The following is a 26,385-nucleotide window of genomic DNA, read 5'->3' as shown; positions in this document are numbered from 1 at the left end:
CCCCACTGAAGTATTTTAAGCAAAGAACAAGCATTATCTTGGTTCTTTCACAAATATCACTCTAGCTGCCATATAAAAAAAATGAACTAGAGAATGGTATTTCTTTTTTAAGATTTTATTTATTTATTTGACAGACAGAGATCACAAGTAGGCAGAGAGGAAGGCAGAGAGAGATAGACGGGGAAGCAGGCTCCCCGCTGAGCAGAGAGCCAGACGCGGGGCTCGATCCCAGGACCCTGGGACCACGACCTGAGCCGAAGACAGAGGCTTTAACCCACTGAGCCACCCAGGTGCCCCTAGAGAATGGTATTATAATAGCACTGTGTGGTGACAGATAGTAGGTACACTTGCGGTGAACATAGCATGAGGTATATAGAGTTACTGAATCACTATGTTGTACACACCTGAAAATACTATAATTTTGTATGTCAACTACATTTCAATTTAAAAAAATGGACTTGAGAGAAGTAAGACTGGAAGCAATGTGATGACATAGGAATACTTAAAACATTCTAGTGAGGAGGGCTGATGATTATAACAGTGTGGATGAAGACACAGAGATGAATTTCAGAGGTTTAGGATATGGAACTGAAAGGGCTTAATGCAGGTGGTGAGAAAGAAAGAAGCGAGACTAACACCTAGGATTCTGGTTTACAAAACCACTGAAGTTCAGTTGTATGCATATTAAAGTTTGAGAACGTAATGGGACAGCCAGTGAAAGATATCCATTAGTTAGCTGGTCTAAAGCAAGACCAGAAGACACAGGTATCAGAAAGATCTGGCAGTCATCAGTGTATTAACTGTAACTGAATGCTACCTAAGGAATGAACAAAAAAAAAAAAAACAAAAAAAAAGACTGAGGGGCACCTGGGTGGCTCAGTTGGTTAAACATCTGCCTTGGGCTCAGGTCATGATCCTAGAGTCCCAGGATCAAGCCCACATTAGGCTCCTTACTCATTGGAGAGCCTGCTTCTCCCTCTGCCTCTGACCCCACTCGTACTCTCTCTCAAATAAATAAAATCTTCTTAAAAAAAAAAAAAAAAAATAGACCAAGGGGCGCCTGGGTGGCTCAGTGGGTTAAACCTCTGCCTTTGACTCAGGTAATGATCTCAGGGTCCTGGGATCGAGCCCCCCATCAGATTCCCTGCTCAGCGGGGAGCTTGCTTCCCCTCCCCTCTCTCTCTGCCTGCTGCTCTGCCTACTTGTGATCTCTCTGTCAAATAAATAAAAAGAATCTTTAAAAAAAAAATAGACTGAGAAATAGTCTAAAAAGTAGGAATAAAAGTTCAAGCAAGAATAAAGTCTGAGAAGTATGTAACAGGGATTTAAAATAAAGGAGGATTTCATTGGTTGTAATAGGTTGAAGCGTGGGTTAACACAGAACTGGAGAAAGCAAGTTTAGATGATTCTTTGACTTCAAAACTTCAAAAAGTAGAGGTAGAATATGTATTTATTCTAATTATCTGTTATTTAATACAGTTCTATATGCCTACATGTCAGACCAAATGCAGAACACGGTAAAACAGAAAACCTACTTTTGTAAGCAGTATTATGGTTTCAAAGGCAGTTCTGTATTGAGTTTGGGAAGAAAGCTGAAATCCAGAAATATCGACCTAAAAAAAGGATAGAAAGAGACAGTTTTTGATATAACAATAGCATAGAAACAAATTTCTATGTTTTGAAATGTTTAACTTTCTCAAGCTAAAAATAATTTCTCAATCTATACATTATTGTTAATTCAGTAATTCAAAATGAGTAAAAGAAGCTGTAGTGTCAAGACAGCCATAATTATTCTGATGAAATTATAATATTAATGAAATAAAAAACTAGTATAGATAAAACAATTTGTATGAGATACAGACAATCTAATATATAGCTCCAACACCATCAATGAAACAGGAAAGAGATACTATATAATAACATAACAGTATGTTGACAACCTTAAAGAATTAAACCTTGATAAGTATGGCCAAACTTACATCTGATACAGTAATGCCATCTCCACTCTGAATTATAAATGAAGATTACTTACTATATTTGACTCCCATTTAAACACTTAGTGGAATAACATGTGATAGTACCTTATCTTTTAATCTTATTATTATAAAGAATTTCTAGGAAAACTAAACACATTGATTTTCACATTCATTTGAACATTACATTGGTACATATATGACTTACAACAAACAGTAGTTGTTTGGTTCTTTCTATATGCTTGAGGAATTTATGGCCCATTCCTTTGTTCACATGTGCTCCTTCTATTAAACCAGGAAGATCAGCTACTGATATCTAATACAAAATTAGATGGTTTAATAAAAAAAAGAAAATAATTACATCCCCAAATTTTCATATTTCAAATACAGTTACTAATTTGTGATTATCACTGCATATTTATAAAACCAAGATATTAAGAATCAAAACCATTTGTTATCAGAAATTAGAGTCCCATTTTTACTTACTAATCTGGCAATCTAAGAATTCTAGGGATTAGTTTAACATTTATTAATCACATAAGTTCTCTTTAGAATTCCATCGATTATATTGTTCAACATGAACCCGTCACAGAATTTCAACTTTCTGAGTTCTTAAAAGTATAGAGGGAAAGAAATTCAGCAGACATAGACTTATAGCTCTGTAGTTTTGAGTTTTAAATTCCATATGTAATTGATCATGTGGCACCACTGTTCCTTTTCTGTTTATGTTCTACCAGGAGGATTACTGACCATTTTTGAAAAGTAAAGGAGAAAAGGTTTTTTTTTTATTTTTTAAAATATATATATTTTTAAAGATTTTTATTATTTATTCAACAGAGAGATAGAGATCACAAGTAGACAGAGAGGCAGGCAGAGGGAAAGAGGGAAGCAGGCTCCGTGCTCAGCGGAGAGCCCAATGTGGGGCTCGATTCCAGGACCCTGAGATCATGACCTGAGCTGAAGGCAGCTGCTTAACCGACTGAGCCACCCAGGTGCCCCAGGAGAAAAGGTTCTTATAACTCCTTTTTGAAATGGTAAGCGATTAACTATTAGCCTATATTTGTGGTTTTCAAACCTCACTGCACATTATAAACACCCAGGGATCTTTTATAAAGTAGAGATACCCAGGCCCTACCCCAAGGAATTTGGTTTCAAATCTCTGGCGCATAGGCTTCATTTATCATTGTTGTTCTGAAGCCATCCAGTAAATTCTAACTGGATGTGCAGTAAGGGCTGAGAAGCACTGCTCTTCATACACTGCCCCTGTGGATAGGATTTCACAATTTTATTTATTTTATTTTTTAAAAGATTTATTTATTTATTTGACAGACAGAGGTTACAAGTAGGCAGAGAGGCAGGCAGAGAGAGGAGGAAGCAGGCTCCCTGCTGAGCAGAGAGCTCGATGCGGGGCTCGATACCAGGACCCTGGAACCATGACCTGAGCCGAAGGCAGAGGCTTTAACCCACTGAGCCACCCAGGTGCCCTGGATTTCACAATTTTAAAGGAAACTGTAGCTATGTGACAAAGCAGTCACATAGACAAAATACAACAGAGGCTTCATGTCCTGAAAACATTTTTTTCATGTCCTGAAATTTTGTTTACAGGTTCTCCATCTGAGAATTTTGCAACTGAGAATTAAGTTTCCCTTAAAATTTACAATGTTCTCTTTTCCTCTAAATATTGTTCTCCATATTAAAATTATTTATAATTTTACTTATTCTATATAATGAAGTTTTAAAAAATTTTTTACTGTTAAATAACTTAAATAATTGAATATAAATCTTTTATGTGTCATTGATGTATCATCACCTTAAGTCCATACTTTACATTAGGGTTCACTCTTGTTGTTGTGCATTCTACTGGCTTTGACAAATGTATATCATCATGTACCCACCATTATGGTATCATACAGAAGGTTTCACTGCCCTAAAAATCCTCTGTGCTCTACTGGTCATCCTTTCTTTCCCCTTAATCCTTGGAAACCACTAATCTTTTGTCATGTCCACAGTTTTGCCTTTTTCTAGACTGTGACATACTTAGAACCATACTTTATGTAGCCTTTTCAGACTGGCCTCTTCCCTTAGGAATACGCATTTAAGTTCTTCCATGTCTTTTCATGCCTTCACAGCTCAATTCTTTTTAGTGTTAGATCATATTCCCTTATTACCACAGTTTATTTATCTATTCACCTACTGAAGGACATCTTGGTAGCTTCCAAGTTTTGGCACTTCTGAACAAGGTTGTTACAAACATCCACGTGCAGGTTTTTGTGTGTATGTTGCATTTGTGTAAATGCCAAGGAGCATAAATGCTTGTCATACATTATATATTTTAAAAATTTTGTTACTTTCCTTTGTTGTTTGTTTTTACTCTAATTATTCAAAAGATCTATAGTTATTTCTTATTAAGGAAAAATAAGTTTTAATAGCTAGACCAGAATCCCTTGCAATTAAAAAAAATTTGTTTTAGAAAGAGAAAGTTGGAATAAAATAAATTCCATGAACTTTAGAAAATATTTTTAGGAAACAAAAATCCATAATCAAATATAGCAGTAAAATAGAGACTTGCAATGAGAACAGAGATCAAAGAGATAAAGAAGATTCTATGCTGTAACAATAAACTGGACCTAAACTTTGGAAGGACAAAAAGTTGTATTTTCATACAGTATTCTGCTATGATCGTGCTCAGAATTCATTCGATAATGGTCTCATTTACCAAAAACAAATTCTGCTACTTTTCCCCCCTAACACCACAGAAACAATCAAATATTACACAGTCCAAGCATCAAAAGCACTTCTAGCCAAATGTCTTTAAAAATACTCACCTGTTTGAAATCATCATACATAATCTTTCCAAGTTGAGGCTTTAATGTTGTAACTAAAAGAAAAAATAAATCTAGGCTAGAATAAGGCTGGTACTCTCAAAACTGTCTTACCATTATGTATAAAATAAATAATACTTTTTTTGGTAAACAATTTAATTTAGAATATATTCTCATTTGTTGGAATGGAAAATACAATTATAATCTGCATAGGCATAGAGCTAATCTAATCAGTGGGCTTCAAAGTTCTTTGGCTGTACTTTTTTTTTTTTAAGATTTTATTTATTTATTTGACAGAAAGAGAGAGAGAGAGATCACAAGTAGGTAGAGAGGCAGGCAGAGAGAAAGGGGGAAGCAGGCTCCCTGCTGAGCAGAGAGTCTGACGTGGGGCTCGATCCCAGGACCCTGAGATCATGACCTGAGCCAAAGGCAGAGGCTTAACCCACTGAGCCACCCAGGCACCCCTGGCTGTAATTTAAGGAGCGTGATAAAGTTGCTGCTGGGTAGAACAGAATTCAGGTTTCTATCACTGGGTCTGTGGGTGAAAGTTGTTTAGTCCTTTCTCATTCACTTATCCTCAAGCCTTATCAATTCTGCACTAGCCTCCTTCCTATGACTCTGAACTTTTCTTCCTCTTTCCTTCTCAAGAGCTCCTATACTTTAACAATAAATATTGGTCACATAATTTATAGCAATTAGACCCAAATTAACTCTACTTCATCAGAGTTTAATTTTAGAATGGCTTAATTGTATTTTCCAGGTGAATGGATGTTTCTATATCTTTTTGTTTAATGATGACAGAGATTCTATCACATTTATTCATTACGTGGTCTACGCATCCATTATATTTCATCTAGCTACTGCAATAACCTAACTATTCTTCCCAGACCCATTTAGGTCCCACACCAATCCATTTTCTACATCACATGTGGAGAGATCTTTCTGAAAAGCAATCTAATCATTTCATCCTTTGATTAAGGCTATGAGCTGCTCTTTAGCTATAAAGAGCAAAGCCTACCTGGTATATAGGATACAGTTTCTACTTACATCTCCTGCCTCATCAATTCCCTCTTTCCCTTATTACATGTTCTCTAGACACACAGATCTCCCTGCCACCAGAGAGCCTTTGTGTACAATGCTACTTCCTCTGACGGAAGCACCCTTCACATCCACCGTCTGTCACTGATTAATGCAAGTATTCTTCATACCTCAGCCCTAGCATCACACCTTCCCAAAGTTTAAAGCAGCTACCTACACTCTTTCACAGAACATAATATATTCTCTTATAGTCAGTTATGATATATATGCCCTCCCCTACTAGTCTATAAGCTCAGTAAAAGTCAGAACAGTATCTGTTTCTGCTTACCCGTCTTTGTTTCTACAGAACCCACTGGAGTTCACAGAAATAAATACTTGCTAAATGAATAGAAAGAACAGTGCTTGATAAAGGGTAGGTGCTCAGAAAATCACAACTAAATCAAATAAGTGATTATGCAAAGGAGAAATAAATGCAAAGAAGCAAGTACCTAACAAGTACTAGGAACTTTGTGGAGGGCTAAAGAGATTTCAAGGATTAATGGGAAATACATGTACACTGGTGGCCAAGTTTTCAAACTAAGGCTACCTCAGAGTTGTCACTTTATTCATATTCAAAGAAAGAGGAGTCTTTAAAAATTTACCTCCACACATTAAAATACACAACAAATGATACTTACAAGCATAATCTGCAATTGCAGGTTTTGCATGAGAAACCTGACTTAGCAAAGAGGATTTTCCAGCATTTGGGAATCTGAAATGAAAAAATAATGTAATGAATTAAAATAAATATTAGTATTGTTAACAATACTTGATTATCTCTGAATTTCTAACATTTCAGGAAGTACATTTCTTGAATATCTCTGGGAATAAAAACAGACTATAAAAATAATCCCGAAAGGTACTGCCTGGGTGGCTCAGTCATTAAGTGTCTGCCTTGGGCTTGGGTCATGATCCCGGAGTCCTGAGATCTAGCCCTGCTTCGGGCTCCCTGCTTGGTGGGAGGCCTGTTTCTCACTCTCCTGCTCCCCCTCTTGTGCTCCCTCTCTCACTGTGTCTTTCCCTGTCAAATACATAAATAAATTATTTTTTAAAAATAATAATCCTGAAAAACTTGAATGAAATATACATATGAAAAAAATAAAGATAAATTTATGCTGGACACTAGAGATGTTTTAGTATTGGAAGTATAATTCAATTATCTTAAAAAAGCCTGCAAATCATAAAAAAACAAAAAGAAACTAATGAAAATACCAACAATCCACTAATTCTAGCCAAACAATGACAAAATATTGCTTATATAGCTTTATAAATTTTCTTTAATATGTTTTATACTGTATTTCCAAATATATACAAAAGTAGAGAGAAGTAATGAATCTCATTTAACAATCACCTACCTGCAACAAATTACACATTCCCAATACTTCTTTTAAAGTTGGTTTGTACAGGGACTCACCTAGGTCTGTGTATTACAACTGGTTAATGTATCCCTTAAAATTTCTTTTGGTAAAGATCTCCCCTATTTTATTTTCTCTTTGTAATTTAATTCAAATTTTTTTTAAAGTTTATTTGAGGAAGAAAGAGAGAGCCGGTGTGTGCGCTACAAGTGCAAGCAGGGGAGGGGTTTGGGGAGAGAGAGAATCCTCAAGCAGACTCCCCGCTGAGTGTGGAGCCCCACAGGGGGCTTGATCCCAGGACCCAGACACCATGACCTTAGTGGAAATCAAGTTGGGCACTTAACTGACTGAGCCACCCAGGTGCTGCTATAATTTTATTTTTAAGGAAACTGGGTCATTTGTCCTATAGCATTTCTTTCCCATAGTCTGGATATTTTTTTTTTTTTTTTTTTTTGCTGACACCCCCATGATGTCCTTTAGCATGCTCCTTTGCCCCAGTTTTTCTATAAATTGTTAGTCTGAGATAAAGCCTTGATCAGGTTTAGTTTTGATTTTTTTTTCTGAAAGATTACTTCATAGTTGGTTGGCCTGCTTTTTAAACTGAGTAATATAAGGTGAACACTTTTCAAGGGCACACTGTAATTTACTTAATTTCCTATTGGAAATTTAGGTTATCTCCAATTTTTTACTATTAAAAATAACATTGCAAAAAAATGTATGCAGCTAGAAGGACATATACCTACATTAACAGTCACTCCTAGGTGGTGGAATTAATAGATACTTTTTCTTTAAGAAAATTTTCTTTTAGCATTTATTATTTGTCTAACTTTTTTTTTTTAATTTTTATTTATTTATTTGACAGAGAGAGATCACAAGTAGGCAGAGAGGCAGGCAGAGAGAGAGAGAGAGAGAGGGGGAAGCAGGCTCCCCGCTGAGCAGAGAGCCCGACGCGGGGCTCGATCTCAGGACTCTAGAGATCATGACCTGGGCTGAAGGCAGAGGCTTAATCTACTGAGCCACCCAGGCGCCCCTATTTGCCTAACTTTTAAAAACTTTAAACACCACAGTTATTATCCCTGAACTTTTATTTTAAAGATTTTACTTGAGAGAGAGAGAGAGAGTGCGCCTGAGCCCAAGCAAGGTGGCAGGGGCAAAGGGAGAGGGAGAAGCAAACTCCTTATTGAGCAGGGAGCCTGATCCAGGGCTCAGTGACAGGACCCTGAGATCGTAACCTGAGCCAAAGCCAGAGGTTTAACCGACTGAGCCACCCACATGCACTTTTCCTTTTTTTTTTTTTTTTTTAAAGATTTTATTTATTTATTTGACAGACAGAGACTACAAGTAGGCGGAGAAGCAGGCAGAGAGACAGAGGGAAGCTGGCTCCCCGCTGAGCAGAGAGCCTGATGCGATGCAGGGCTCAATCCCAGGACCCTGAGATCATGACCTAAGCCGAAGGCAGAGGCTTAACCCACTGAGCCACCCAGCCGCCCCACATACCCTTTTCTTTGAACTTTTACATATACCTTTAATCTCTTTCTTGAGATATATTTCTTGATGAGAAAAAACTGAATTATAATTAAAATATATATTGTTTAAAGGTTTTGATTTTATTGTTTTAAAGGCTGTGATTTTATTGCTAAATTTGCCTTAGGAAAGGCCCATCATATATGAAAGTACAAGGAATGAGAGTCACTTAAGAGATGATTTCCTCAATTCCATTCAGATATTTTCATTAAATTTATCCAAATAATATTTGTTAATCATTAACTTAACCAGGCAATATACTAGCATCAGAAATACAGCAATCAATGAGACCTGTCTTCAGTGATCCCTGTCTTCACAGCTTTCATTCAAACTGGAGAAAGCTCTTCTTACAAAACACACCAAACTTTCACTTGGTGTAATATTTTGGAACTATTAATCTGAAATTCTATAAAAATTTATAACCTCTTAGTAGAGCTCTTTTAACATTCAAAATAAACCTATTTAAAATATCTCATTAAATATATCTTCTTATAATGAATTTAAAATAAAATTAGTGAGATTTTTTTTTAATAACTCTTTTTTCTTTTTTTTTAAATTTATTTATTTGACAGACAGAGATCACAAGTAGGCAGAGAGGCAGGCAGAGAGAGAGGAGGAAGCAGGCTCCCTGCCGAGCAGAGAGCCCGATGTGGGGTTCGATCCCAGGACCCTGGGATCATGACTTGAGCCAAAGGCAGAGGCTTTAATCCACTGAGCAACCCAGGCGCCCCAATGACTCATTTTTCTATGGAAATATGTATTGTCTTTTTTCTTTTTAAATACAGTATTATCTTACACCTCATTATATCCAGGCCTTTTAACTTTCTGAAATGCAAATTGCAGTAATTTTTATTCATGATTATCCCTAACTAGACTTGCTTATTTCTTTCCATTATCCTATTTTCATAATAGTATTAAATGCAGAAAAGTGCCAGTGACTATTTCCAAGGAAACTGAAATCATGTGAAGAAAAAGGATGCTAATGGTTGAAGAAATGATAATTGAAGTTTTTCCTGAAAAGTACTTAATAAAAATTTTAGAGGCTGAAATCCAACCTATGCAAAGGTCAGATTTGACAACAGCAGTACAAATACGTTAGTGATAAGCACCTTAGTTCTAAGGTTCAGTTCATTCCTGAAACCAGAAAACAGGTTATCTGTTTATGCTGGTACTCACAGGAGTAACTTTTTAAGAACAGTTAGCTAATTTAAAAGTATTAAAATATATACATTAAGCATTGTACTTAAGAAACTTGATGCTTTAAAAAAAAGAGAAACTGGATGCTTCAATTATTGACTGTATTATCAAATCCACTTCTTTTTTTTTTTTTTCTGTTACATGTTCTATATTAAGAGGAGAGAAGAATAAGGAATACGTTAGTTTTCAAGGCGGCTGTAACAAAGTACCACAAATTGGGTGGCTTAAAACAAAGAAATTCATTCTCTCATGGTTCTGGAAAATAGTACTTTGAAATAAAGATGGAGGCAGATTGATTCCTTCTGAAGGCTCTGAGGAATCAAATCCACTTCTAAAAAGCTTAGTATTTCACTATATATACTCTCCAATAAGTTGGCAATGTAATAATGATGATGTTAGCAGCTATCATTCATTACCCATTCATAAATCTAACGGATGTGTTGTGCTGTAAATGTGTTATCTTATTCACATTTTAGCAACGTATCTAGCTACTATTAAAAAGAGAAAACAAAAGCTTAGAGACATTCTAAAACTTACCCAAGACCTTCCAGGTGATCTCCAGTGGATATGAGATTCTAAACCAAACAGTCTCTCACCTGAGTCCCCCATCCTCACCCCACCTTTACCACTTAGCCTTGTGAGGCTCTTAGTCTGCAGAGGTCTCCGCAGAACTTGAAACACATTTTTGTAATGAATGAGACTGCAAATGGCTAGATTCTCAGTATTGTTCACAAAACCTTACTAAGCCTACAACATTGTGAAAAATGAATGTTATTAAAGAAACTATGCCTGATAACTATGTTTTATGGAAAAGACTAAATGCAAATGGCAAGCCTGAACACCAGGATCACATCCTTCCCTGCTATAATGTCAGCAAGAATGGGGCCTTCATGAATTCTAAGCCACTGCTGTTAAGACCTAGTAGCTAGACAGGCATGGCAAGAAGTGAGGGATTCAGACTTGTTACTCTGGTAAAGAAGCAGTGAGATGGCTGGAGTGGTAGATAAAGAGAGTTAAAAAGAAGCTATGTAAGGCACGGAATGGAACTGGAAGTCTGAAGTAGAGCCAGCAATAGGCAGTGTTCGCTATCTCTTTCTTAAGTTTTTCATGTGACTTCTGTATGTGTGTGTGTGTGTGTGTGTGTGTGTGTGTGTGTGTGTATGACTGTATTGTTTCTTACTGAGTTGCAATTGAAAAACTGAAAACTATTGCTTTGAAGAAGCCATGCCTTCAGCATGTAAATCCTTTAAAGTGTTCAAGATCTGTATAAAAGTCTGTTTCTTCAGCTATAAAATAGGGATAATAATAGTACCTATTTCTCTTTGAAAAAAATTAATAAAATTGATAAAACCCTAACCAGACTTAGGAAAAAGAAGAAAGGACCTAAATAAATAAAATCACGAATGAGGGAGGAAAAATAACAGCCAATACCACAGAAATACAAATAATTCTAAGAGAATATTATGAAAAACTATATGCCAACAAATTGGACAACCTGGAAGAGATGGATTAAATTCCTAGGACATATAAACTATGAGAACTGAAACGGGAAGAAACAGAAAACTTGAACAGCTTGATAACCAGCAGAGAAATTGAATCAGTAATGAAAAAAACTCCAAACAAATGTCTTCCCAGGTAAGTTCTACCAAACATTTAAAGAAGAGTTAATACCTATTCTTCTCAAACTTTTCCCAAAAAATAGAAATGGAAAACTTTCAAATTCATTCTAGAAGGCCAGCATAATCCTAATACCAAAACAAAACACTGCACTAAAAAAGAACTATAAGCCAATATCCCTCATGAACATGGATGCAAATTCTCAATAAAATACTAGCAAATCAAATCCAACAGTACATTAAAAGAATCATTCACCATGACTAAGTAGGATTTATTCCTGGGCTACAAGGGTGACTCAGTATTCACAAATCAATCAGTGTCACATACCACATTAATAAAGGGAGGGAATACAGCCAAACAGCACTATTTGATGAAACAAAGGAAACCTGTGAAAGAGGACAACATTGTGGGGTCTGCAGTACTGAGAATGGACAGATCGTAAGTAGAGCATGAAGGACAGGGAAACAGTCATAGTGAGATCCAACTTGGTGCTCAGTAATATCTAAGTCTGATGGCTGAGACTGTCTGTATGGGCCATCAGCCACCTGATCAACAGAGCAATACCTCTATAAAAACTTGTAGGAGTATCTCAAGCATTTTTTTCTCTTTTTCTTTCCTCCTATACACTTCATAAAATGTGGTCTGGAATTTTAATTTTATTCCTTAGTATCTGGTAATCTTTCACCTTCCTATACTACTGCATTTGATTGATTTCCTTTCTTGATTCATTCTCTACCATTCCCACTAGCCTACTCAATTGCTGTGATCTTCCTCTCTTTTTATAAATAAATATTAATTGTGAAACTCCATGTTTGCAATGTTAAAGTAACTGTATTTAGCAGCATCCTCAAAGTATACAAACAACACACAAATTCCATAAATAACACTGGTCCCTAATTACCATTCATATTTATCTCCTACTCATGAACTATTTCTCAAATTATGAAAATAAAAATACAAATGATACTTACCCCACTAGGCCTACATCAGCTATAAGTTTTAGATCAAGGTGAATGACTCGTTTCTGGCCTTTCAGTGGTAAGAAATTAGTGAGCAATTTACCACCAAGGCCTCCTTCAGCTACCAAAATTCTGTCTTTCTCTTTATTGAGCTCTCCTTAAAAAGACAAAGAAAGATACTTAGAATAAAGATTACTACTTGGAGCTAATCATTAATGACATTTTGCATTCAGAAACAGATGCCAAAAATTTCCAACTTATAAATCTAAAAAGCTGTATCTTTACAATAATCTTAACTCTAACAGTTGATTTTGAACAACTCTTAAAAAAAGAATTATTTACTATTTGAGAGAGACAGAGAGACCCTGAGTGAGCACATGTGTACCAGGAGGGTGAAGGGCAGAGAGAGAGGGAGAATCTCAAGTAGACTCCCCGGTGAGTGAGGAGCCTGACACAGGCTCGGGTCATGATCCCAGGACCCCGAGGATCATGACCTGAGCTAAAATCAAGTTGACTCTACAACTAAATGAGCCACTCAGGCGCCCCCTGAGAAACTCTTTTTCCCTTGAACAACTTTTATGTAAAGTTTTCAAATCTCTTATAAATTAGCAATTGAAGTAGTTTTTAACAAAATTATTTTAAGATTTTATTTATTTATTTAACACAGACAGCGAGATCACAACAGGCAGAGAGGCAGGGAGAGTGGGGGAGGGAGAAGCAGGCTCCCCGCTGAGCAGAGAGCCCAATGTGGGGCTCGATGCCAGGACCCTGAGATCAAGACCCAAGCTGAAGGCAGAGGCTTAACCCACTGAGCCATCCAGGTGCCCAATTTTTTAAAAAATTTAAAGAGGAGCTATTCCCCACAGTTCCCAAACAGCTTTAAAAAATATGTACATTTTCACAACCTTAGAATCTATAATATACTTACCTATAATTTTACCATTTTCATCAGTTACTGAAATACCCACAGGTACAGGAATTTCACAGTCTTTCCCTTTGGACCCTTTCAGTGCATTAACTCTACAAAAAAATAAAGGTAAATTAAAATAGGGAAAACCCACTATATTAAATGGACTATACTCAACAAATATAATGGCTTACAAAAACTAGAAACCAACTTTTCTTGTTGATACAGATGTTAAATGGCCAAATATCAGATGAAGAGAAAATTATTGCTATTTATTTGCATTTTAGACTATCATATAAAAACAATAAAAATAAAACAGATAACAAGTAATAATAATAATAATAATAATAGGTAATGATTTAAGTTACCAAGCTAACCAAGTCATTTTAGCTCATAATGAACTAAAATATTATATGACTAAAACGGAGAGATCATTGCTATAACACAAATAAGCTAGAAAAGATAGAATTATGTACATGTATATAAACGAAAGAGACTGTGGGAAAAAATAGGAAATCCATTGAATAACAAACATTTTAACAAACGGACCTCAAATAAGAATACTTTAATTATGAGTGACTGATCTAGCTCCTTTCACACTGCTCATGATAGAACTGGTACAAAGTTTTTTTTTTTTTTTTAAAGATTTTATTTATTTATTTGATAGACAGAGATCACAAGTAGGCAGAGAGGCAGGCAGAGAGAGAGGAGGAAGCAGGCTCCCTGCTGAACAGAGAGCCTGATGTGGGGCTTGATCTCAGGATCCTGAGATCATGACCTGAGCCGAAGGCAGGGGCTTTAACCCACTGAGCCACCCAGGTGCCCCTGGTACAAACTTTTAACAAGCAATTCTACTTCTGGAAATTTATCCTAAAAAAATAACTGAATAACCATGTAAAACACTATATACACTAGGATATATTTACATTGTGACTCTAACAATGAAAAAACCTATAATTACCTAAATGAATGAATGCCAAAAAAGTTGTTATTTCCAATAGTATATTAGTATGCAGCCATTCTGAATAATTCTCTGGCATGGAAAAAAATGTTAAGAGAAAAGAAAAGGTTGGAAAATGTTGTGCTCTCATATTTGTACCCCCAAATTTTATATACATCCACATAATCACAAGGTAACTGCCACAAGTCATTTTGCATAAATGCCTAAAAAAAAAAGGACTTAAAACAGTCAAGAAAAAGTTAATAGTAGTTATCTATGCGTGGAAGAATTATAGGTGATTGATTTTTTTTCAAATTTTTAAATTTTTTAAAAGATTTTATTTATTTATTTGACAGTGAGAGAGAGCACAAGTAGGCAGAGAGGCAGGCAGAGAGAGAGGGGGAAGTAGGCTCTATGCTGAGCAGACAGCCCAACGCAGGGCTCGATGCAGGGCTCGATCCCATGACCCTGAGACCATGACCTGAGCCGAAGGCAGAGGCTTAACCCACTGAGCCACCCAGGTGCCCCTCAGATTTTTAAATTTTATCTGATATTTTTAATTTTATCTGATATTTTAATTTTATCTGATAATTTTTGAGCTAGAATAACGTTTATGTAGAGATAAAATGAAGAAAAATACACCAACAAAAACATTATACAATTACATAATGATAACAACCACGTTAAGGCTATCACATAATATGTACCACTTATTCAGCCAATTATACATACAGATTCAACATCTACATACAACGCCCAGTGCTCATCACAAACGCACTCCTTAATCCCTACCACCTATTTCACCCATCCCTCCCAACCCATGTCCCTTCTAGAAACCATCAGTTGCTCTCTACAGTTAAGAATCTATTTCTTGGGGGGTGCCTGGGTGGCTCAGTGGGTTAAGGCCTCTGCCTTCGGCTCGGGTCGTGATCTCAAGGTCCTGGGATCTAGCCCCGCATCGGGCTCTCTGCTCGGTGGGGAGCCTGCTTCCCTTCCTCTCTCTCTCTGCTTGCCTCTCTGCCTACTTTTGATCTCTGCCAAATAAATAAAATCTTAAAAAAAAATCTATTTCTTGGTTTGCCTCTTTCTCTCTTTTCCCCTATGCTCATTTGTTTTATTTCTTAAATTCCACATATGAGTAAAATCATATGGTATTTGTCTCTGAGTTATTTCACTTACCATAATACTCGTTAGTTCCACCCACATCTTGCAAATGGCAAGATCTCATTTTTTTATGACTGAATAATATTCCATTGTATATCTATACCATATCTACTTTATCCATTCAACAGGTAATGGACATTTGGGATCTTCCTGTTAATCTGGATATTGTTGATAATGCTGCTATAAACATTACGGTCCAGGTATCCCTTTGAATTAGATTTTGTATTTTGTATTTTGGGGGTAAATACCCAGTAGTGTGATCACTGGATCACAGGGTACTTCTATTTTTAATTTTTTGAGGAACCTCCATATTGTTTTCCAGAGTGGCTGCATCAGTTTGCATTCTCACCAACAGTGTAAGAGGGTTCCCCTTTCTCTGAATCCTCGCCAGCACCATGTTGTTAACTTTAACCATTCTGACTAGTGTAAGGTGATATCTCATTGCAGTTGTTATTTGTATTTCCCTGATGATGAGTGATACAGAGCATCTTTTCATGTGTCTGTTAATCATCTGTATGTTTTCTTTGGAAAAGACATGTCTTCTGCCCATTTTTTAACTGTTTTTTGGGTGTTGAGTTTTATTATCCTTTACATATTCTGGATACTAACTCTTTATCAGATATGTCATTTGCAAGTATCTCCTCACTCCGTAAGTTGACTTCTCATTTTCTAGATTGTGTGCTTCACTGTGCTTTTATTTTATGAAGTCCCCAAAGTTTATTTACTTATGCTTTTGTTTCCCTTGCCTCTAGAGACAATCTAGTAAGTTACTATGGCCAATGTCAAAGAGGTTACTGCCTATATTCTTCTCTAGGATTTTAATGGTTTCCTGTCTCACATTTAGATCTTTAATCCATTTTGAATTCATTGCTGTGTACGGCGTTAAGAAAGTGGTCCAGTATCATTCTTTTGCATGTTGCTGTACAGTTTTCCTTACAACATTTGTTGAAGAAACTGTCTTTTTTCCATTGGATACTCTTTCCTGCTTTTTCCAAGATGAACTGACCTATAGTTGTGGGTTCATTTCTGGGTTTTCTCTTCTGTTCTACTGATCTACGTGTCTGTTTTTGGGCGAGCACCATACTGATCACTTGATCACTACAGCTTTGTAATATAACCTGAAGTCCAGAATTGTGATGCCTCCAGCTTTGCTTTTTTCAAGAATACTTTGGCTATTTTGGGTCTTTTGTGGTTCCAAAAAATTTTAGGATTATTTATTCTAGATCTGTGAAAAATACTGTCAGTATGTTGATAGGGACTGCACTAAATGTATAGACTGCTTTGGGTAATACAGACATTTTAACATTATTTGTTCTTCCAATCCGTAAGTTTGGAATGTTTTTCCATTTCTTTGTGTCATCTTCAACTTCTCTCATCGATATTTTATAGTTTTCAGAACACAGATCTTTTACCTCTTTGGTTAGGTTTATTCATAGGTATCTCATGGTTTTTGGTGCAACTGATTGCAAATGGGACTGATTCCTTGATTCCTCTTTCTGCTGTTTCACTGTTGGTATATAAAAATTCAACAGATTTCTGTACCTTGATTTTGTATTCTACAACTTTACTGAATCCATATATCAGTTCTAGCAGTTTTTTGGTGGAGTCTTACAGTTTTTCTACATAGAGTATCAGGTCATCTGTAAATAGTAAATTTGACTTCTTCCTTGCCAATTTGAATGCCTTTTATTTCTTTTTGTTGTCTGATTGCTGTGGGTAGGACTTCCAGTACTATATATTAACAACAGTGGTGAGAGTGAACATCCCTGTCTTGTTCCTGACTGTAGAGGAAAAGTTCTCAGATTTTTCCCATTAAGGACAGTATTGGCTGTGGGTTTTTTGTATATGGCCTTTATGATGTTGAGGGATGTTCCCTCTATCCCTACTTTGTTGAAGATTTTTATCATAAGTGGATGTTGTACTTCATCAAATTGCTTTTTCTGCATTTTTTGAAAGGATCATATGGTACTTATCCCTCCCTTTATTAATGTGGTATGTGACACTGATTGATTTGTGAATACTGAGTCACCCTTGTAGCCCAGGAATAAATCCTACTTAGTCATGGTGAATGATTCTTTTAATGTACTGTTGGATTTGATTTGCTAGTATTTTATTGAGAATTTGCATCCATGTTCATGAGGGATATTGGCTTATAGTTCTTTTTTAGTGCAGTGTTTTGTTTTGGTATTAGGATTATGCTGGCCTTCTAGAATGAATTTGAAAGTTTTCCATTTCTATTTTTTGGGAAAAGTTTGAGAAGAATAGGTATTAACTCTTCTTTAAATGTTTGGTAGAACTTACCTGGGAAGACATTTGTTTGGAGTTTTTTTCATTACTGATTCAATTTCTCTGCTGGTTATCAAGCTGTTCAAGTTTTCTGTTTCTTCCCGTTTCAGTTCTCATAGTTTATATGTCCTAGGAATTTAATCCATCTCTTCCAGGTTGTCCAATTTGTTGGCATATAGTTTTTCATAATATTCTCTTAGAATTATTTGTATTTCTGTGGTATTGGCTGTTATTTTTCCTCCCTCATTCGTGATTTTATTTATTTAGGTCCTTTCTTCTTTTTCCTAAGTCTGGTTAGGGTTTTATCAATTTTATTAATTTTTTTCAAAGAGAAATAGGTACTATTATTATCCCTATTTTATAGCTGAAGAAACAGACTTTTATACAGATCTTGAACACTTTAAAGGATTTACATGCTGAAGGCATGGCTTCTTCAAAGCAATAGTTTTCAGTTTTTCAATTGCAACTCAGTAAGAAACAATACAGTCATACACACACACACACACACACACACACACATACACACACACATACACATACAAATTCATATATATATATATATGACTTTAAGGTTTTGTGAAACCCTACTATGTGATAGTGCTGTTTCCTATTCTGCTCTTTTTTTTTTTTTTTTAAAAGATTTTATTTATTTATTTGGCAAAGATCACAAGTAGGCAGAGAGGCAGGCAGAGAGAGAGAGGCGGAAGCAGGCTCTCTACCGAGCAGAGAGCCCGATGCGGGGCTCAGTCCCAGGACCTGAGATCATGACCTGAGCCAAAGGCAGAGGCCTAGCCCACTGAGCCTTGTAGGCGCCCCCCTATTCTGCTTTTTATATGAAATCTAATAATTTGATTTTACAACCCCAACGTTTTTCAAAATACAGTCAAAACCAGCACTTAAAACAAGATAGGTGATTGCTGTACAACAATATGAATGTAGTACAATGCCACAGGACTATCCACATTAAAATGGTAAATTTCATATTATGCATATTCTCCCAAAATAAAGGAAAACAACAATGTACAACATACCACAGAATAGAAACTAGAGTAACATACATGTTTGGTTAAAGCGTAAAATGTTTCTCAGTATGGATGGTACAAAAATGGTTTAAAAGTTCCTATTAAAAAATTGAAAGAGTCTAAAAACACTAGTTCAGAGTACTTAAAATCAAGTCTAGTAGTTGAGCTCTTTTCCCCATGATTAACTTTTTCATATCCCAAAAACTAAAGCACATGAACAAATCTTTCAAGGAAAAGAAGAGAAGGGAGTTAAGATTTACACTCAATAGGGAATTAAGTGAGCTTTGTTTGAAAAACAGAAAATGAGGAGAGGTGGGGGTAGGTGCAAGTGGTGAGGTTGTATTGACAAAGCTTGGTTGTTTGGGGTAAGAACACAGACTGATTGGAAAGCACATTCTTGAGGTAAAATGAGGCAATGTGTAGATACCAGCATATAAAAAAATTCCCTTGTATTAAATATTAAACTCCAAATACATATTTCAAGAAGTTAAAATACCAATCTATTTTCAAATCAATCATTTATGAATTTAATTAACTTACACAAAGCTTGTGCACTGAAATTTTAAAAAGTAATACTTCAAAATCACAGCATGATATACCATACCTCATTGTATGAGTTCATCTTTGAGTGTACTACATCTAAGATATCGTTTTGGTATCTTGTTTATACTTGATCCTCATTAAGTGTGCACTGAATTAAACAAAATAGACACTATCTCTGTTACCACTGCAAAATGAAAATAAATGATAGCTCAATTTCATCAATCCAAGAGTCTCCCTTTTGGTTCTACAGCCAGAAACAAAATGTCATGTAAGGTAACTTGCAAAGCTCTTGTAGATTTCTGATTATTGACAAAAACTAACACTGAACAATTGATTTTAAAAATAACATTGAACATTGCATGCCATAGCAGACCACAAAAATGTATCTCTTACACCTGACTGCAGGGAACATCAATGACCCATGACCCAAGCTGATGTGCTCTGAAATCTTAAAGAGATGATGCTTCCCACAGTCTACTTCCTACCAATGATTACGTACGGCAGGGTAACTAAGGCAGCCCCTTTGTAGGAGACAAGAATTCCTCTAATGGGCAGCTTTGGCTTAAGGAGTCACCATCAGCTTTGCCTAAATTTTCTTAAAACTGCACAGTGGATTAAAATTTTGCCCTTCTCTCTCTCCTTTGTAAGGCTTAGATTTGCACAGTGGTCAGACAATTTCCCAACATCCTTCAGGTCCCTCTCCAATTTGTCCTTATAGGTGTTTTCCCAATAAATCTCTTGTTCATCACATCTTACTTTGGTACCTGCTTCTTGTAGGACCCAAATACAGACATATGGTGGCATAATTCATAAAATTATAAAATAATACATTCAAATGTTGGCATTCAGTAAGTTTATTCAACTTAATTTACCTGAACTGCACAAGATAAATAAGACTGTTACCTCCTCCTCCTTTAAATTCTTCCTTAGCTTCCATGACACTAAGTCTTTCCTAACTCTCTATTTTTAGATCACACCTTCTGTTACTTTTCCTTAAATGTTGGTGAGTAACAGAATTTGATCCTCAATCCTTTTCTCTTCTGTAATGCACCCACCCTAGTCCATGCTTATGATCAACAAATTTATCTGTAGACCTGACCATATTCCCCAATCACAGATGTGTATTTCAAGTGTTTGCTGACATTTCCAAAGATCCTTCAAACTCCCTTTTCCCACATCTCAGTTGCCACTTTCTACTGTAATCCTTTTCAAAGAATGATACTATCATCTACCCACACCTGAAGTCAAAACATGGAAGTCGGCTTTATTATTCTCTTTCAACACTCCATCAATCACCAAGTCTTATTTATTTTGCTTCTTTAATATAGTTCTAATCCATCCACTTCTGTCAATCTAATTCATCATTCAACTAATGTTAACTGAATATCTACTATGTACCAGTCACTCTACTAGATATCTGAGAAGAAATGATGATCTAAACTGTTATGTTCCCTGCCCTAATGGACCTCAGCAGTAGTCTGGTTAAGAGAGCAGACACTAATCAAATACATGAGAAAATGGAAAATTATAACTGTGACAAGTCTTATGAATTAGAACTTACAATGGGATTTCATATGGGAATTTTGACTTCATCAGGGAGGTCAGGAAAAAGACGTGAGCTTAAATCTAAAGGGTTCATAGGAGGCAACTGGATGAAGGGGAGGAAAAAGCATTACAGAAAAGGTAACACAAACAAAGCCCCAGTGATAGAGGACAAATACCAGTATAAGATACTAAAAGAAAGCCAACATGGCTGAAATGCAGAAAACACAGAATATAGAGGGAGATGAAACTAGAATGATGGGTATAGACCAAGCACTGTGTATTTCATCATTTCTGAAATATTGCAATATTCTCCAAATTGATCTCCTATCTTGAGTCTCAATCAACACCTCCAATTCATTCTTTAACCAATTATCCCCAGAGTGATTTTTCTAAGACACTAATTTATTAATGTCCCTTGCCTATTTAAAATCTTTCAATGGCTCCCCATCACTCTAAGATAATCTTCAAACCCTGTAACACAGCATATCAGGCTCTTCATGATCTGGGCTATAATGTCTTTGTTTTAAATGAACCACCCCATTTGTACCACAGTTATGCTAGAAATAAGTATTATTTCACCAGTTTTTTCCCTCCTAATGCACTGCCTTTTTCATTATACACTTACCAACACACCTGTTCCTGTCTTGATTGTCTGGCAAAGTTCTATTTCCCTCTCAAGACTTGGTTCAAGCACCAGTTCCAAAATACAGGAAACTGAGTACGGTTTTTAAAAAGTTCTTTTCAAATTTTGAGGGCAGCATATATTCCATACAAAATAACAAAAATTTACAAAAAATAAACGGAATGTTTTGATGTTACAGGGAGAAGACCAAAACAAGCCAAAGGGAAATAGACAAGGGACTTAGTGAAACAGGCTCTAAATCTTAAGATCCCAGCAGAACTATTGGTGATGGCAGGGTGGGTAGAACAGTTGAGATTTGAAAAAGGTTTCCTAAAGATTGCTAAAAATTTAATTTTAGAAGAAGATAGTGGAGGTCATTTTCTGTTTTCACAGCAAAGTACAAAAGAATATAAACAGACACCAAGAGAAGAAAAGGATAAAAATGTTTAAAAACTGAAACATTCCTTAGTATCTACCCTTTTTATCTTTACTAGAATTGAGATAATTATTGTAGACTTCTGCTCATTTACAAATATAGAATATAACTTACTTCAAATTACCAATTCAATTTTGATATTCTAATCTTTTTTCCCTCTGGGATTAATTTTCTAAAATCAAAGTCATTCAGTAAATACTTACCGACTATTTGCTCCTTCTCCAGCCACAAATCGTTTCTGAGGATATTTGTCTTTAAGTTGTTTTAAAGTCATCCTGTTATGGGCTACAACCCAGACGTCACCACCTTTTCCACCTTCTCCCCCTAAACGAGGGTAACCCATTCCACCACTTCCTCCTTTGGTGAAGAGTCTTAGGTTATCAATGAAGTTTCCATACTTAAAAAAAGAGAAAGAGATCATTTGTATACCAAACATGCTTACATGCTTACCAACTTAGAACTCCCAATCCTTTTTTTTTTTTTTTAAACCACTAAAGCTCCTAAAAAAATCAATACTGGCTTTCTGATTGTCAAATCTAGTCTTTTTTCTTAGTTCACCTCTGGTTTGACCTCCCTCTCCCATTTGATGAACTCTCTTAAGATCTCTTTTTTTCACTTGTCAGTTGTCCCACTTTGTGTCTCAAGGTTTCTGACACTGTCCCCCCTTTTTTCGAAAGATTTACTTACTTAATTTTAGAGAGTGCATGCATGTACAAGCAGGGGGGATTGGGGGAGGAAGAGGAAGAGAGAGAATCTCAAGCAGACTCCATGCTCAGCAGGGAGCCCGATGCAGGGCTTGATCTCACGACCCTGAGATCATGAGCTGAGCAGACATTAAAAGTTGGATGCTTAACCAAGTGGGAGCCCTGTTCCACTTTTCAATCTAGATTTTCTCCTCTGGGTGATATCAGACTGTACCAGTAAACTATCACCTAGGTGAGATATTCTATATATCTAGTCTGTTGGCTATCTCCATCAGGAGGTAAGCTTAATAGTTGAAAGCAACCAAGAGCAAGATCTGCATTTAATTTATATTTGAAGCCTCTCAAATATGTAACTTTTTCTTAGACATTAGTTGAAAGGGTAATAGTCACTGTAGATATACAACATGGCAAAACCAAATTTTTCCCCAGGTAAATTCTGTTCGCCCAATATTCTCTCAAATAATTGAACCACCATTTATCTAGTCATTGAGTCTATACTGGGGAATCTCTGACTATACCTGCTTCTTTTCTCAAAGCTCTATTACCTATTTCTTCTTTCTGATACCACTGCCTTAGTATTTTGACCGTTACACTGGCTCTAAAATGCTCTTGCAATGTCTAATCATTCCTTCAACTCAGCCTTTGTCCTGCTGCCTGAGCTATTTTTCTGAAAATGGATTTGATCTCTAATTTTATTTCTCCCTACTCAAAAACCATTCATGTTTGTTTTTGTTTACGAAATAAAGTCTAAAATTCCCAGTAGTAAAAGTTCTTAACTTATTCTTCCAATTTCATTTTCATTTGTTCAATCTCCATCTCTCCTTCCTCTCTTTGCTCTGTACTACATAATCTACTATCACATTTCCATGCCACTCTGCTCAGATTTTTCCTCCAATGTCATGTGTTCTTTTCTACCATAAACCCACCCAAATGTCAATTTTCTGATGTCTTTCTTTATTCCTCTAGTCAACACTTACCACTGACTTTGCTGGACTCTCTCAGCAATTAGACCATATCTTTATTATTATGCCTTTTGAAATCTTATACTGCATTTAGAATTTGTTTTCCTCACTAAACTTCTGCAGGCAAAGATCCTAACCTCTCAAACTATCAAAATTCCTTACAGAGCAATTTCTTTAATTGACAGTCTTTGGTCACTTAGCATAGGTTAAGTACCAAAAACATCTTTTTCCAAAATATGTATAGTCCACTGACCATTCCACTATATTCTGGAGGAGGGGATAAGGATAGATCTCACTAACACATTTAGTAAAAGCTCCCTTGGTGATTCTGATGCAGTCTAGTTCTCAGATTGCAATGGATGGGAGCACAACAAAGATTTAAAGTTTAGGTTTTGAGGGCGCCTGGGTGGCTCAGTGGGTTGGGCCGCTGCCTTCGGCTCAGGTCATGATCTCGGAGTCCTGGGATCGAGTCCCGCATCGGGCTCTCTGCTCAGCAGGGAGCCTGCTTCCTCCTGTCTCTCTGCCTGCCTCTCTGCCTGCTTATGATCTCTGTCTGTCAAATAAATAAATAAAATCTAAAAAAAAAAAATAATAATAAATAAATAAATAAATAAAGTTTAGGTTTTGAGTACACAAATGTACTCATGAAATAGAATGTTCTAAGGGAACAGGGTGGAAGGAATATATAAAAGATGAACTTGAGAGCTAACCAGAGTATTTTTCTTGCAGATGAAGAACTTATACTTTGATTCTGCCAGAACAGATCAGAAATGAGTCACGTATAAGTGAACAGATTCCCCTTGCAAACAACATTTAGTGGAATTGACTGTTTAGGACAGTAAGGTTACACAAGCAGCCTTTCATAACTGAGCCACACAAACACACAAAGAAGCAGTTTCTTTTTGGTTGAAGAATTAGTTACCTCATATACCCCAATACTACCTTTCCCACGTTTCTTTTCTATTGGCTACCTATTTTCTGGAAAATAGAGGAGTGGATGAAGTATGATTTAATTTGGGCTGCCTGGCTGGCTCAGTCAGTACAGCAGGTGACTCCTGATCTCAGGGTCTTGAGTTCAAGCCCCTGAACTTACTGGGCATAGAGCTTACTGAAAAAACAAAAAACTTCCAAACTCAAAAAAAAAAAAAAAAAGAAAGAATGATTTAATTCAGAATATTATTAACCATGCCTCTCTCTCCAATAAAAAGAAAGTTTCTGTTTTTAAAGTCCCATTCAATGTGTAAAACATTTCTTACTACTCTAGATTCATCATATTCACGGGTTTAGAAACCAAACTTAAAATGAGTATCTGAATGTCGTCATTTTTAATGACGCCAGCAAGTCTCAAAACATTACTAGTGAGGCTCTTTAAGATTTTTTTCTTTAATTTTGAAGCAACTGTAAATTTTTACAGAAACTTTGTCTAAAATGAGCACTGCATAAAAACTGACCTAAATTTCTTGCAAGAAGGCAAGCCAATTACATTACTTTCGTTTCCTGCTGAATAGTTTTTAGAAAGCTCTTAAAAAGAGTACACTAGAGAAAAACATATATAGGAACAGGCTATGGATATTATTACCTAAAAGAAGAAAAATAGACTATTTGAGCCAAAAGAAAGCGTCAACCCTACAAACTATACACACCGTATTGCATGCCTAAAAGGCAGGCAGGTTTCCCCAGCTCCCCATCCCGCGTACACACAATTCCCCTGAAGAACCTCAAACCTTATCCCTCCAAACAAACGTCCTAAACCGTGCCAGGTAGATATACTCTTCACATCCCTCACGGGCCAAGCCTGACTCCTGGAAGGGCTAAGAGGAAACAACTATAGTAGAACCAAGCAGGAAAGAGGCCCCCAGAAAGAAAAAGGGGAGGAAAGCAAGGAGGAAAGGGGAACCGGAGTTCTCAGGTGGCGCTACAGGCACCATGCTCTGAGCAACAGGATGAGAAACACCGGACACGGACCTTTCTGAACCACACGCAACTGCAGTGCACCATCACTGCGAAGTCCCAGGACTCATTCCCGAGGCAGGTGTCCACATCGAGTTAACGCGCGGAATTTTGACGTCACCACTGGCGGCGGAACATATTTTGCCTACGCACGCGGCTGCAGGGATGGCGCGTGCGCTTATGGAGAACTCCCGCGGACAGGCGCAGGCGCAGACGCAGACGCAGGCGCTGAGCGGCGTCCCTTATTGGTAGGTGGGGAAAACTAACCTTTCCGTAGTCATAAAGCCCCGAAAAACGCCGAGAAAATGTTGAGGCGTCCTCAGGCACGGGGCAGTCAGGTACAGAATGGATACCTAGGAAATTGACATTTAGTATGGGATGGCCCTGGACATTGAACTGCCCTGCACGAATTTTTACTCTGAGGAAACCAAGGGTACCACAGTCTTCACTCGGGGAAGCGGAGTAGGAAAAAACAAAAGAACCACCAAACAGACCATAAAACCAAACGCGTAAAAGTCGCAAATTCAGTTGCGAAAAAAGAGCGCGAAAAGCTGTTTGTTCATTGACGGGTTAAGTAACCTCTTGTTAAGTGCCCGTAGCCAATGCATTTAAAACTTGGGATGCAAATGTCAGAACCTGAGGGCTGTAACAATTTCATTGTGTCTAGTGAGGAAGGAAATCCGTCTTAAAACAGTTTGTGAGACATTAGCTTCTTGGAGGTGGGTAGACAAGAGCCTTTCCTCACCTCACATTTAAAGCGCGGCTTTGTGAGAATTAAAA

At 36.7% G+C, this 26,385-nt stretch overlaps 1 protein-coding gene across 1 annotated transcript in view; it reads right to left on the bottom strand.

Moving 5' to 3' along the window:
* LOC111147300 (GTP binding protein 10) overlaps positions 1-25,769 on the bottom strand; it is a 29,626-nt gene extending 3,857 nt beyond the window's left edge. Inside the window, exons 1-8 of the mRNA XM_022503269.1 lie at positions 25,621-25,769; positions 22,193-22,386; positions 13,453-13,544; positions 12,537-12,681; positions 6,511-6,584; positions 4,799-4,851; positions 2,182-2,289; positions 1,536-1,613 (exon numbers count right to left, since the gene is read on the bottom strand). Coding sequence (XP_022358977.1) covers positions 1,536-1,613; positions 2,182-2,289; positions 4,799-4,851; positions 6,511-6,584; positions 12,537-12,681; positions 13,453-13,544; positions 22,193-22,386; positions 25,621-25,653 — 777 coding nt within the window. The 5' untranslated portion in view covers positions 25,654-25,769. The remainder of the gene's footprint in view (positions 1-1,535; positions 1,614-2,181; positions 2,290-4,798; positions 4,852-6,510; positions 6,585-12,536; positions 12,682-13,452; positions 13,545-22,192; positions 22,387-25,620) is intronic.
* Between the last annotated feature and the right edge of the window lie 616 nt (positions 25,770-26,385).

Source organism: Enhydra lutris, unplaced genomic scaffold (genome assembly GCF_002288905.1).
Source record: "Enhydra lutris kenyoni isolate GAN:26980312 unplaced genomic scaffold, ASM228890v2 scaffoldscaffold16, whole genome shotgun sequence".
Lineage (NCBI taxonomy): Eukaryota > Metazoa > Chordata > Mammalia > Carnivora > Mustelidae > Enhydra > Enhydra lutris.
This window is presented reverse-complemented; position numbering and strand designations above follow the sequence as displayed.